The 14,228-nt window shown below is 42.5% G+C and overlaps 2 protein-coding genes across 2 annotated transcripts in view; one reads left to right on the plus strand and one right to left on the minus strand.

The window, feature by feature from the left end:
- The window catches only part of LOC138335527 (uncharacterized), a 54,043-nt gene extending 44,769 nt beyond the window's left edge, over positions 1–9,274 (plus strand). Inside the window, exons 3-5 of the mRNA XM_069284660.1 lie at positions 5,422–5,573; positions 5,956–6,069; positions 6,513–9,274. Of these exons, the coding sequence (XP_069140761.1) occupies positions 5,422–5,573; positions 5,956–6,069; positions 6,513–6,782 (536 nt within the window). The 3' untranslated portion in view covers positions 6,783–9,274. The remainder of the gene's footprint in view (positions 1–5,421; positions 5,574–5,955; positions 6,070–6,512) is intronic.
- Positions 9,275–10,090: 816 nt separating this feature from the next.
- Positions 10,091–14,152, minus strand: LOC138334627 (sulfotransferase 1C2-like). The gene is made up of 5 exons (XM_069283266.1): positions 13,954–14,152; positions 12,228–12,413; positions 11,345–11,451; positions 10,685–10,830; positions 10,091–10,196 (listed from the first exon to the last, which is right to left on the minus strand). The coding sequence occupies exons 1-5, from the start codon at positions 14,150–14,152 to the stop codon at positions 10,091–10,093; spliced, it is 744 nt and encodes a 247-aa protein (XP_069139367.1).
- Between the last annotated feature and the right edge of the window lie 76 nt (positions 14,153–14,228).

The raw sequence follows: 14,228 nt of genomic DNA on the forward strand, positions 1-14,228 counted from the left end.
CTCGCCACCTCTGGGCTGCGGGGAACGAAGCCTGTTTTCATGATTGTCCAAACATATTACCATAACACAAGCTCGCCACCTCTAGGGCCGTGATGACCGAGTGGTTATGATGTCCCGACATATTACCACAAGCTCGCCACCTCTGGGCCGCGGTGACCGAGTGGTTATGATGTCCCAACATATTACCACAAGCTCGCCACCTCTTGGCCGCGGTGACCGAGTGGTTATGATGTCCCAACATATTACCACAAGCTCGCCACCTCTGGGCCGTGATGACCGATGGGTTATGATGTCCCGACATATTGCCACAAGCTCGCCACCTCTGGGCCGCGGTGACCGAGTGGTTATGATGTCCCAACATATTACCACAAGCTCGCCACCTCTGGGCCGCGGTGACCGAGTGGTTATGATGTCCCGAACATAGTATACCACCATAGCTCGCCACTCTGGGCCGCGGTGACCGAGTGGTTTATGATGTCCAACATATTAACCACAAGCTCGCCACCACCTCTGGGCCGCGTGTGACCGTAGTGATTTATGATGTCCAAACATATTACCACCAGCTCGCCACCTCCTGGCCGTGAGATGACTCGAGTGGTTATGATGTCCCGACATATTAACACAACGCTCGCCACCTCTGGGCCGCGGTGACCGAGTGGTTATGATGTCCCAACATATTACCACAAGCTCGCCACCTCTGGGCCGCGGTGACCGAGTGATTATGATGTCCCAACATATTACCACAAGCTCGCCACCTCTGGGCCGTGATGACCGAGTGGTTATGATGTCCCGACATATTACCACAAGCTCGCCACCTCTGGGCCGCGGTGACCGAGTGGTTATGATGTCCCGACATATTACCACAAGCTCGCCACCTCTTGGCCGCGGTGATACCGAGTGGTTATGATGTCACCAACATATTACCAACAAGCTCGCCACCTCTGGGCCGTGGATGACCCGATGGGTTATGATGTCCGACATATTGGCCTACAAGCTCGCCACCTCTGGGCCGCGGTGACCGTGAGTGGCTTATGATGTCCCAACATATTATCCCACAAGCTCGCCACCTCTGGGCCGCGGTGACCGAGTGGTTATGATGTCCCGACATATTACCACAAGCTCGCCACCTCTGGGCCGCGGTGACCGAGTGATTATGATGTCCCAACATATTACCACAAGCTCGCCACCTCTGGGCCGTGATGACCGAGTGGTTATGATGTCCCAACATAGGTTACCACTAAGCTCGCCACTCTGGGCCGCGGTGACCGAGTGGTATGATAATGTCCCCCAACATATTACCACAATCTCGCCACCGTCTGGGCCGGCGTGTGACCGAGTGGTTATGATGACCCAACAAATTACCACAAGCTCGCCACCCTGTTAGGCCGCTGTGACCGAGTTGATTATGATGTGCCCAACATATTACCACAAGTCCTCGCCACCCCTGGGCCGCGGTGACCGAGTGGGTTATGGATGTTCGCCAACATCATTACCACACCTACACAGCTCGCCACCCCTGGGCCGCGAGTGACCCGAGTGGTTAAGATGTCCCAACATATTACCACAAGCTCGCCACCTCTTGGCCGCAGGGGACCGAGTAGGATATGATGTCCCGACATTATTACCACAAGCTCGCCACCTCTAGGTCCCGCGGTGACCGTGTGGGTTGATGATGTCCCGACATAATACCAACAAGTTCGCCATGTCTAGTGCCGCGGTGGCAGAAGTGTTTAAAGATGTTCCCGACAATATTACCACAATGCTCGCCACCTCTGGGGCCGCGGTGCTCCGAGTGTGATTATGATGTCCCGACCATATTACAACAAGTTCGCCATGTCTAGGGCGCGGTGGCGAGTGGATATATAAGATGTCCCGACATATTACCACGAAGCTCCGCCACCCTACCAGGGCCCGCGGTGACCGAGTGGTTATGATGTCGCCCGACATATTACCACAAGCTCGCCACCACTCTTGGCCGCGGTGACGAAGTGGTTATGATGTCCCGACATAATTACCCACAAAGTTCGCCACCTCTGGGCCGTGAAGAACCGAGTGGTTATGACGTGTCCCCAACATATTACGCACAAGCTCGCCACCTCCTGGGCCTGCGGTGACCGGGAGAGGTTTATGAATGTCCCAAATATTATAACCACAAGGCTCGCCACTCTGGGCGCCGCGGTGTACCGAGTGGTTATGATGTCCCGACCATATACCACAAGCTCGCCACCTCATTGGGCCGCGGTGAACGAGTTGGTTAAGTGATGTCCCAACATATTAACCACCCGCATGCGCCACCTCTGGGGCGCGGCCTGACGAGTGAATTATGATTGTACCCGACATACTTACCACAAGCTCGCCACCTCTGGGCCGCGGATGACCGAGTGATTATGAAGATACCCAACATATTTACCAACGAAGCTCGCCACTAACTGGGCCTAGGATGACCGAGTGGTAAAGATGATTCTGCCATGTCCCAAAAAAAAATCAAAATTATTAAACCAACAAGCTCGCACCTCTTGGCCGCGGTGACCGAGTGTTTATGCTCCGTTCCCGACATATAACCACATAGCTCGCCACCCCTCTGGGCGCTGGTAGTACGATTGATTATGATGTCGCCGACATATTACCACGTAGGCTCGCCACCTCTGGGCCGCGGTGACCGATTGGTTATGTATGGTCCCGCCATAATTATCACAATCTCGCACCTCTGGGCCGCGGTGACCGATTGGAAGCGTTATGATGTCCGCCATACGCTCATAATACCACTAGCTCGCCACCTCTGTCGCGGTGACCGAGTGGTTATGATGTCCCGAAATATTGCCACAAGCTTCGCCACCTCCATGGGGCCGCGGTGACCGAGTGTGTATTATGATGTCCCGACATATTAACACAAGCTCGCCACCTCTGGGCGTGATGACCGGATGGATTGATGATGTCCCGACATATTGGCCACAATCTCGCCACACCTCTGTGCATGCGGTGACCGACGCGGTTTATCGAGTGTCCCAACATAATTACCACAAGCTCGCCACTCATGGGCCGCGGTTGACCGAGTGATGATGATGTCCCCAACATATTACCACAAGCTCGCCACCTCTGGGCGAGCGGTTACCGGTGGTTTAAGATGTCCATCATATTACCACAAGCTCGCCCCACCCTCTGGGCCGTACGGTGACCGAGTGTTTAATGTCCCAACAAATTACACAAGCTCGCCACCCAATGGGCCCCGCGGTGACCGAGAGTATTAATGATTCCACCATATTACCACAAGCTCGCCACCCCTAGGGCCGCGGTGACCGAGTGGTGTTATGAGTTGCCTCACATATTAACCACAAGCTTCGCCACCTCTGGGCGCGCGCGTGACCGAGTGGTTTCTGATGTCCCAACATATTACCACAAGCTCGCCACCTCTGGGCCGCGGTGACCGAGTGATTATGATGTCCCAACATATTACCACAAGCTCGCCACCTCTGGGCCGCGGTGACCGAGTGGTTATGATGTCCCAACATATTACCACAAGCTCGCCACCTCTGGGCCGCGGTGACCGAGTGGTTATGATGTCCCAACATATTACCACAAGCTCGCCACCTCTGGGCCGCGGTGACCGAGTGGTTATGATGTCCCGACATATTACCACAAGCTCGCCACCTCTGGGCCGCGGTGAACGAGTGGTTATGATGTCCCGACATATTACCACAAGTTCGCCATGTCTAGGCCGTCCGTGAGGCAGAGTGTTTAAGATGTCCCGACATATAAAACAAGCTCGCCCTTCTGGCCGCCATGTACCGTGTGGTTATATATCCCGACATATGACACAAGCACGCCACTCTGGGCCGCTGTGACCGAGTGGTATTATGATGTTCCCGACATATTACCACAATCTCCCGCCACCCTCTGGCCGCGTGACCGAGTGGTTATGAGTTCCCATACATATTACCACAAGCTCGCCACTCTGGGCCGCGGAGGCCGAGTGTTATGATGTCCAACATATTACCGACAAGCTTCGCCACCCCTGGGCCGCGGTTACCGAGTGGGTTATGATGTCCCAACATATTACCACAAGCTCTGCCACCTCTGGGCCGCGGTGACCGAGTGAGCTTATGATGTTCACGAACCAATATTACCACAAATCTCGCCACCTCTGGGCCGCGGTGACCGATGTGGTTATGATGGTCCCGACAAATTACCACCAAGCTCGCTCACACCCTGGGCCGCGGTGAAACCGAGTGTTTATGATGTCCCCCACTATATTACCTACAAGCCTCGCCACCTCTGGCCGCGGTGCCCGAGTGGTTATGATGTTCCCGACATATTACCACAAGCTCGCCATCCTCTGGGGCCGCGGTGTGAACGAGTGGTGTATGAATGTCCCCGACAATATTACCACAAGCTTCGCCATGTCTAGGCCGCCGTGGCCAGAAGTGGTTAAGATGTCCCGACATATTACTACAGGCTCGCCCTTCTGGTAGCCGCCATGACCGAGTGGTTATGATTATCCCGACATATTGCCACAAGCTCGCCACCTCCTGAGGCCGCGTGTGAACCGAGTGGGTATGATGTCCCGACATATTACCCAATCAAGCTCTCACCACCTCTGGGCCGCGGTGACCGAGTGGTTATGATGTCCCGACCATATTACCACAAGCCTCGCCATCTCTTGCCGCGTTGGCCGCTAGAGGTTAATGATGTCCCATAACATATTACCACTAAGCTCGCCACCCCTGGGGCCGCGGTGACCGATGTGGTTATGATGTCCCAACATATTACCACAAGCTCGCCACCTCTGGGCCGCGGTGACCGAGTGGTTATGATGTCCCAACATATTACCACAAGCTCGCCACCCCATGGGCCGCGGTGACCGAGTGATTATGATGTTCCAACATATTACCACAAGCTCGCCACCTCCTGGGCCGCGGTGAACCGAGTGGTTATGAAGTCCCGACATATTTACCACAAGCTCGCCACCGCCTGGGCCGCGGTGACCGAGTGTTTATGATGTCCCAACATATTACCTACCTACAAGCTCGCCACCTCTGGGGCCGCGGTGACCGAGTGGTTAGAGATGTCCCGACATATTAAGCCACAAGCTCGCCACCTCTGGGCCGCGGTGACCCGAGTGGTTTCACGAAAATTAATCTTAAACCTACACAAAGTTAATTCGCACGCGTAAATTAGTTGCTTAACAGTAGTCGGAACCGCGGGGCAGTGTGGTTAAGATGTCCCAACATATTACCACAACCTGCCACCTCTAGGCCGCGGTGGCCGAGAGGTTATTTATGATGTCCCGACATATTACCACAAGCCCTCCTCTGTGTGGCGAGTGCGCATTACCCTGACTGTAAATAGAACGTAAAATTAAACAACCCAAACCAAAGCTAAACAGTTCTGAAAACTTTGAAACCATTTAATTTTTATTTTCAGGACATTTTATGTACATAGAGGCCTCTGGTAGACGGCCAGGTCAAACGGCGTCACTGAAATCAGTGAAATACCGGGCACTAAGTATGCAGTGTGTCGAGTTCTACTACCATATGTACGGCAGGACAATGGGTACTCTTAATGTCTATACTAAGGTAATACCAGAAACTGATCTACATATCAGACACTGTTTTTATCGTTGTTCGCGACAGAGAGCCCCGATTAATAGGATTTTTTCTTGGCTTACTACTTTTAAATATTATGTTTGTTTAACTTTTTGCGAAATTATCAAGTGTAAACATTAGATTATTGTATAAGATGGTCAGTTTCTTTCTGATTATGTTGTTTTGATATGATTTTGCAAGCAGACAAAAATTAAATTCGTTTTTTTCCTCGAAAATATCATATTTTAGTTATTTTATTAATATGTCGACCAACATATTATTTTTCTTTATTTATTTCAAAGTTTGTGCTTACACCTGTCCATCTGAAAATTTCTATCGGCGTTGTAGTATCTTTGGTTTGTTTGTATTCCAGACAGATTCTGAAGAAGATGTTCAATCTGTGTGGAGAACCAACGGTAACCAGGGTGACGTCTGGCTCTTGGCACGGCTCTCTATCCCAGAACAAATCGCCCGAATCGGCTACCAGGTAAGGGGTAGAATACCTTCCTACAGTGTTATATTCGTTTGTCCAATTAAAGAAAACAAATTTGTTTTTTTGCGAGCTCAAAATTTTCGCGAGAGAGAAACTTGAATTCGATTTCAAATATTTCGCAAAACTATCGCACCCTTAAGACTAGAACTGTCGACTCCTGATCAGCAAAATAGATCTCATCCGAAAATCAACAAGACAATATTTTGTACGAAACGTTGGTTTGCATTTGTCTAAAAAGTGTCTATCTAATAGGGCAAATAAACAAATTCTTAAAAAATTCCTGTAATTTCAGATTCTGTAGATTACTTCGAAATACCATTCATGATATTAATGTTAGATGAACAGGTCCTCTGTTCCTCTCTTGTCTTTTAAAGATTGTGTTTGAGACTATAATGTTCTCTAACAGATTATTTTTATGCTAAAATGTTCTCTTACAGATTATATTCGAGGCTATCATAGGAAGAGGCTATCAGGGTGATATGGCTGTCGATGACATTAAAGTCACTGACGGAGTGTGTCCGACCGGTAGAGTGGTACCTATCCTAGTTCTACCCCCGGATAACATCACCAGGGCGCCTTCGAATACGCCAGCACCGGCAGAGGCGATGAACATTAGGCGGATGCGCAGATTGAGACGAATATTCCGGAACAGAAGACGTCGGCGGACCACTCCTTTGCCGGCTGTAACGACCACACCAAGGACATGACAATATTAGATTAGTTCGTGTGACAAAATGTTAAACAGGCCGATGAGGTCCGTTTGTATAGAGCAGCTGATTACTGGCCTTATTGTTACCCTACACGGAGAGAACCGGTGCTGCAATCGAATGCGCCTGACATGTTCCATTCAGAATCATTGTGAAACAGTGGAGATCCAGCTTTGTTCTTTAGTTTGTATGGTTGGGATCACGTAACTACAAAATTCAGTTTCCCATCAAATATGGCTGATCATGAATGAACTACAAAACATATCAACAACAAAAATGGAAGGTTGGGTAAATTTTGATATTCAATTGATTCAGCTATATTTGAATCTGAAGGAGATGAGACAGGGTTATCTTACCAGTACATGGATATCCGTAATTTTACCGAGATCTTTGCACATTATTAACAAATTGTATGACGTCGACATTATTAGAGAAACAAAGTGGTGCACGTGTAAGAGAATAAGAACAATTCAACCTCTTTAAGGGTGAGACAGGCAAAGCCTCGTGTTTGGCAACTTATAAAGAATCTTACTCCTCAGGTTGAGATACTCATGTCTCACCCCAAAGGGGGTGAAAGATTCTTCGAATAAATGTACACCCTATTTACTTTGAAGTTGAACGTCGCTCATGTGTAATCTTCAAAAGAAGTCTATGTAGGGACGTGATTGGTCATAATCTCCTGAAATTTCATCACGTTTATTGGGGTGAAAATTGGAGTTGCGAGGAGCGGTCATACGGAATTATGAGCCTCCAATGGTACAGCCATCCATGATACATTACGGCGGATCATTTACAACGCTTTGATATACCTAATTATCCGATCCCATAATAGTATTTTACAATATTACAGCTCTCAATACTCACAATTGCAGAAGTAATACATATTGTGTTTTTTGTATAAAATATTGTATTTTAAAATTTTAAGAATGACTTGTTGATATCAATCCATACAGAGACTCCATGCCTGCAGTATCGTACGCCTCCGAAACGAACGCTGAAGGATAAAAAGTGGTTTAAGATTATGCATTTGGTCCGTAGGGTTTTGATTATCAGTGCCCAATTTCACGGACATTTCTTAACTTTAATGAATTCCTTAACTTAAATAAAATTCTCCATAGGTGGGAAGCATTACAGAAATTAGAGAAACAATCTTATCAATAAGTTAATGAGTCCTCTGTAATGCTTTTTATGGAGAATTTTGTTTATGTTACAGATTTCTTAATGTTAAGAAATGTTCGTAAAGTGGGCACTGGTCTACCAAATATTGTGTTTGTGGTGATCTCGGTTTGTGGGTTCTGACTAATATAGAAACTAGTCCTTACAATTACTATTCCGTCTTTGCATATTACAGAGTTAGCTCCCTTGCGTATAGTTGTCAATATTTTGTGACCGCAATTCACTTCATTTGACGGTTTTTCTCCGAAAAGTAATATGTCGTTTCGCTCAAGAACACGTAACGTCACAATCAGTACCTACCCGCAAGGGCATATAACTCTGTAATATGCAAATAGAGAATATGGATGGTAAATCAATAGTATTTACTCCTTTGGTAAAAAGGCAAAATTCAATCGACACGTCAACGCTGTATATTTTTACTAACATACATATGGGACCATGTCGAAGCTGATCGTAACCAATAATTACTTGTCTCAAATATGGTCTAAAAGCACATACCCTTTCCAAACACCACTTTGAAAAAATAAATGCGCCCGATGTCGTATGATACCAAATATAGAGATTATAGAAAATCTCTAAACATTTATGAAATATCTGCGACACAAAGTTAACGATATTTCTTCTTGACTTGATTACATATCCTTTCCATTGATATTTCATTTAGAGTTGTTATGGTTTAACACATGGTATGATACAAATAGTTTATCAATAACCCTTGGACGGGTCTTTAAATTCTGCGCACATACATAGGAAGGTGTCGTGACGTTCAATTCGTCACCAACACCATGAGGGAACCCTTGTTTGAAGGCCAAAAGTGAGGCGGTGTCAAGGGAAACTTTAGGAAGAAAGAAGCCTGTTAGGAACAAGAGAAAAGATAATATCTTAAATTTAGTCGCCTATTACAATCATGCAATTAAGGTACGATTCCTATATGCAAGACAGGTCAGAAATTGTCGTACCAGAATGCATGTAATTACACCAAAACAATAGCATAGGGCGTTAGGTAGGGTTTAGAATAGTACCTGCTGCCCGATAGCATGATCGTACAAGGCGACTAAATTTAGGGTTTTCTTTTCTTTCTTACTGACTTTCACTCACCAAACGGTTCCCTTGACACCGCCTTACTTTTGGTCCCTAGCTGTTCATGGGACATTACACCCCCTAAACCAATAGCGGCCTAAATATGTCATTTAATTTAAACAATAAAAAAGAAACAAAAAATATAACTTTTTTTCGTCCGAAATCGGAAAAATAGCAATTATTAATTATTGTCATTTATAAATAAAGAGAAGCATGCTTATTGGGAGTATTTAGATAAAAAAAATTTGATATGAATCATCTGTACTATCAGATGGAATAAATCCCTTGCCGTTCATGTATGGATTGATATGGTAATGATTACAACTCCCGCGTATTATAACGTTGGCAGCTTATTCAATACTTATTCAATAAATTGGTATCTAAGTTAAATTTAATTCACAAAGACGTATTCACTAACTCAACATTCCTCTAGAATATCTATGACACACGTAAAATTTGTTGTCTGTCCATTGAGAACCCTTCTTCATTTTTTGTTTATGGATCGTAATGCGTTAAAGGCCCAATAAACGTAACTTTTCAGGGTTTTTTTAACACAAACAAATACAATGATCGAACGTTGTACCAATAACCTAAAATAAAGATGAAAGACGTGTATTATGACATTATTCCGTGCAGATAAACCTATGATATCGAACGGTCAAATATCGTCTTGTAAACATACCTGGCATCTTGAAACAGTCGTCGTTGCAAAACCGACAATTACCAAAGCGTTTCGTATGTAGTCCTCAAATTTTCTACGGCCGATAACATGTTTGTTTCTGTTTTTCCCGTGCGAAATCGATCAGGTCACGTGATATTTTCCGGAAATAGAAACTTTCCGTGAACTTCTTCGTATCATTTCGGCCTGTATTTATTGTTGGCCACATTAATTATTTTGATTTTTTTCATATATTTTTTTGTGTCTCAGTAACAACTTTCCTGGCTTTAGTCAACATTTTATGCAAAGAGAAAGAGGTTATTTTCTTATAAATGTTTCTGATTACAAAAACAACTGAAAAGTAACGTATGTTGAGCCTTTTATCAAACTACATCTAAAGTTCATACGTAAACTTTAGGTCGCTGTCATCTAAATCTCGCTTCAGCATTTGATCGAAGACCTCATTTAGTGCCACAGAGTCTTCCAGTCTCCCGTAGTACCTTCGAAGAAAAGAAACATTAAATTCGTAAAGGGAAATAATCAAAGTAATCTTAGAGAGTGTGGACATACAGTTATTACAGATATGAAATGATCTAACTAAATGTGAAAGAGAAAGGGAAAGAGAGATGAGTAAAGATGCAAAATCATTGGAAAAAGAAGAATATGTCTACCGTGTTCGGGGGCCGCCATGGAATAGGAAAATCTTATTTTTTCTTTCCGAGAATTATATCTGAATGAAAGAACAAGTAACTTTTCATATTTTATTTTCACATTATCATAATCGGATAATAAAAAAAACAATTCAAAAATAATTAGATCAATTTCTCTTAGAGTACATGTAATTTAGATATGGATAAAGAGACATATGCTTTCCTGCGTTAATTTATTTAGTTATTTACCTATCATTAATCTAAGCATGAATATTCATAAAAAACCTAATACAATACCATTCCTGAATATGAAGTTTTTCTTATTCTTTGACAACAACGGGAGTAGGTCCTCTCCTTTTTTGCCTGATGTTACAGCGTCTGCAACATTGTTAAATGAGCACTTGTCCGCAATTTCCTCTATGAGCTGAGGGCTTAAATCTTTATTCAAAAAGGCTGCCAATCGTGTGATATCTGAAACTGGGTTCTACAAAAGAATACTTTGCATTAAGTTGCTGCAATTACTAAGTGAATAAACATTTTAGTGATTATGACATTTTTCAATGCAGTATTGTATGTACATTTTGAATGACAAAATATTGACACTTTCTTTATGCATTAAAGTTACTAATATTTAGATACCTGTACCACTTCAGTGTACATATTTGATCATAATAGACACATTGTATGCTCTGATTTTCAACTATTCTCATTGGCTAATCCATGGTCACATGGTTCGATATCAAGCATATTTGTCTCGGTGTTTCCATTTTTAGAAACGCCAAGTGAATATTCCTTTATGAATTTCATTGCCCAAACATTGAGTTATTCAGGGTGGCGTCCTATGTCCACCATTTTTCTTGTTATTAGCATGCACATTAGAGAATGTTTTGACATATGCCAAAGAAACTACATATTCTACCGGGGCGATATTACACTATATGGGGCTCAACAAAGGTAACAATTAATACATATTGATTTCATAATCTAGAATCGGATACCTTTTGCAAGTCTTCGTAAAATACACTATGTATATTTGTTACTGCTTTTTTTTTCTTTTTCGCCTCCTCCCATTCACGTTCGTAATTGATGAAACCTCCATAAAAATCTGAAAAACACACAGTTCTTGACAATTATGGCATGTCACTAATACTCTTAGGTAATTAACTTAAAAATCAATATCTGTGCATGATTTTGACTTATGACTTTATATTGTTTCTAAATGTCTGTTTTTGTAATGCCAAAATAATATGTACTCGTTAAATAAAGTTTGACATTGATAAAAACAACAGTAGCATGTAATCATAAAGATAAAGTGGTTTTTTTTTACGTTAATTGCTGAGTGAAGCGTTGTATAACGAGAGTTCACTCTCATTTTTGTTTAATCTCCATAACATAAAAACATATATTCAAATTAATCCTGATAATTCAATTTACTTAAATCAAACTCTTCGAAATATCAAATACATTTTGGGACTCTTTTTCTGTGAAATCATTACGCCGTTATCTCAGCCAATCAGAAACGACGTTATAGACAGCGACGCCATTCTTTAAGCCAATGAAAATGCCCATTACAACAGCAAAATTGATGTATTATAGCTTACTGTGTCTGTTTTCACACATATCCTGAATAAAGTCACTCCAGGCTCCAATTTTTTCGAAACAAAAGTGCAGACTTAAGTCAAAACTTATGTTTTTCTCCTTATGTAACTTATATGAAAATTTAAACTTAAGTCAGTTTTGGACCTAAGTTTATTTCGAGAAATAGGGGCCAGGTCCCAGGAAAGTCCTTTTCTGTACAGATCAATATCGGGTCGTTCATAATGTCGTTATACAATGATACCACCACATCTTTTGGGTTTCTCGACACGTGGATAATTTTACAACCATTCTCTACGTGTTTCTTTGAAATGTGGCGAAATGCGATGTGTGTGTTGATGAAACGTGGGGATGGAAGATCTCTGAATTTGTCCAGATATTTTTCCATCATGAAGTCCGCTTTATGTCCTTTAGTATACTCCGCTTCTCCCTGCAGGATCATTGACACGATCTCGTTTACCCAATGAGCCCCTGAGAATGAAGAAATGTTATTTAATTGTTCATATTTAATTATTAATAGGAAAAGTTTAGTGTCTTTCACCAGTGTTATGTTTATGATGACATGGACTTAAGTTGGTTAATGCTATTTTACTTCCGACATGAGTATGTCAAAGGAAATCATGTTAAAATTACCATTCCGTCTTTGCAAATTACAGAGTTATCTCCCTTGCTGATAGGTATCCATTGTGACGCCATTATTTTGTGGGGGCAATTCACGTCGATTTCTCCGAAAAGTATGACGCTCGCAATAAAAAGACGTCAAAATCAATGTCACAGTCACAATCAATTTTATCACAAACTACCCACAAGGGCATACAAGTCACTAATATGCAAATACCGGATTTATGGATACGCATTCTTGCATTCTTGTATGATAAATTACAATTTTACCAGATTTGTTGAAGTGCAAGACAGAACCGCAATTCCTTATGGCCTATAGTTCTAAGTTTTGAACTTTAAAGCTATAATTTTGAATTTTCAACTTTAAAAAACCCAAACTCATTACTGGGTACATATTTCATATCAATCTGTAACACTGTATTGCGTATGGGACACATAATACAGTGGACCCGCGATAATCCGGACGCCGAGAGTCCGGAAAACCCACAATTCGGTATATCATAATAATTTTTGTAAGTTTGTTCTATTGAAGTTATATGTGCCACAACTGGGCGAAAATTTTGACATGTTGTGTTTGTTTCGATAATCTATTGAAAATCATAAGGTGAACATAATTTAAATGGACAGACGAACATGTATGATGCATTTTAACCATTTGTTACAACATTGATTTTATGCACTGTACAGCCTCTTCATTCTGTGCCTTTTAATATGTATATTTAGATGAAAACATAACTGCATATGTCACTTTGCAATTTTTAGTAACACTGTAAATATCCAAACTACAACTTGACTGCATGGTTTTACCGTATGTACTCATTTCGCCGCATTGTAGGCGTAAATTATTGATTTTTTGCAGTACTGCTTCAAGTCATTTTGAGCTTTTATTTGTACAAATCAAAATAAAACCTGTGCATTGAAAGTATTTAAATTCTCAAAATGATTAACTTTTGCTGGTGAATAAAATATTAAAACCTCTTCTTCATTCATGAGTATGAAAGTTATGGCAAATACAACTTAATTCATGATTCCCCCTTACAGATGTAATTGAATGTTAATGATTGAATTTATAGTATATCTTGATATCCATAATTGAATTAACTTTCTGGCGTTCTAGACCCGATTTCTTGAAACATACTTAAGTCAAAAACGAACTTAAGTAAATAACTTACCTAAGTTTTGACTTCAGTCGTCATTTTTGTTTCGAGAAATCGAGGTCAGGCTCTCAGGATCATGAAACAATCCAATTCCAATCTGTCTTAAGTTTAGACTTAGTCAATCAAAGATGACGTTACAAATAGAACGCCATTAACGATTGGCTAAGTCCAAATTTAAGTCTAAGATTCTTTCATGATCCTGGAGTCTGGTCATTCCGGGAAGTTCGGTTTACCTGTTTTTGCATGTGTACAGAGAAGTATGTCTGAATCCTTGGAGTCGAAGTCCCTAACCCTCTCCATGTGCTTTTCAGTGTTAGTCAGTATCGGCTGGAATTTCGGCAGCATACAATCATCGTAGATAGGAAAGCGCATATGTTCTCTATGGCGTCGAGAGCCTTCTCCCTTTCCTCGGGACTTAAGTTTAAGATCCATCAGTCTTCTAAATAATGAAAATACGCTCAGGTAAAAAACAATTTCACAACATGATCAAACTATGTGCATATATTCA

The sequence above is a fragment of the Argopecten irradians genome, chromosome 11, assembly GCF_041381155.1.
Source record: "Argopecten irradians isolate NY chromosome 11, Ai_NY, whole genome shotgun sequence".
Lineage (NCBI taxonomy): Eukaryota > Metazoa > Mollusca > Bivalvia > Pectinida > Pectinidae > Argopecten > Argopecten irradians.

Coding starts and splice junctions, on each gene's coding strand:
- LOC138334627 (XM_069283266.1), bottom strand. CDS start 14,152: ATGGATCTTAAACTTAAGTCCCGAGGAAAGGGAGAAGGCTCTCGACGC. Junction 11,452..12,227: donor GAAACACGTAGAGAATGGTT/GTAAAATTATCC, acceptor TGTGTTTTTCAG/ATTTTTATGGAGGTTTCATC. Junction 10,831..11,344: donor TTTACGAAGACTTGCAAAAG/GTATCCGATTCT, acceptor ATTCTTTTGTAG/AACCCAGTTTCAGATATCAC.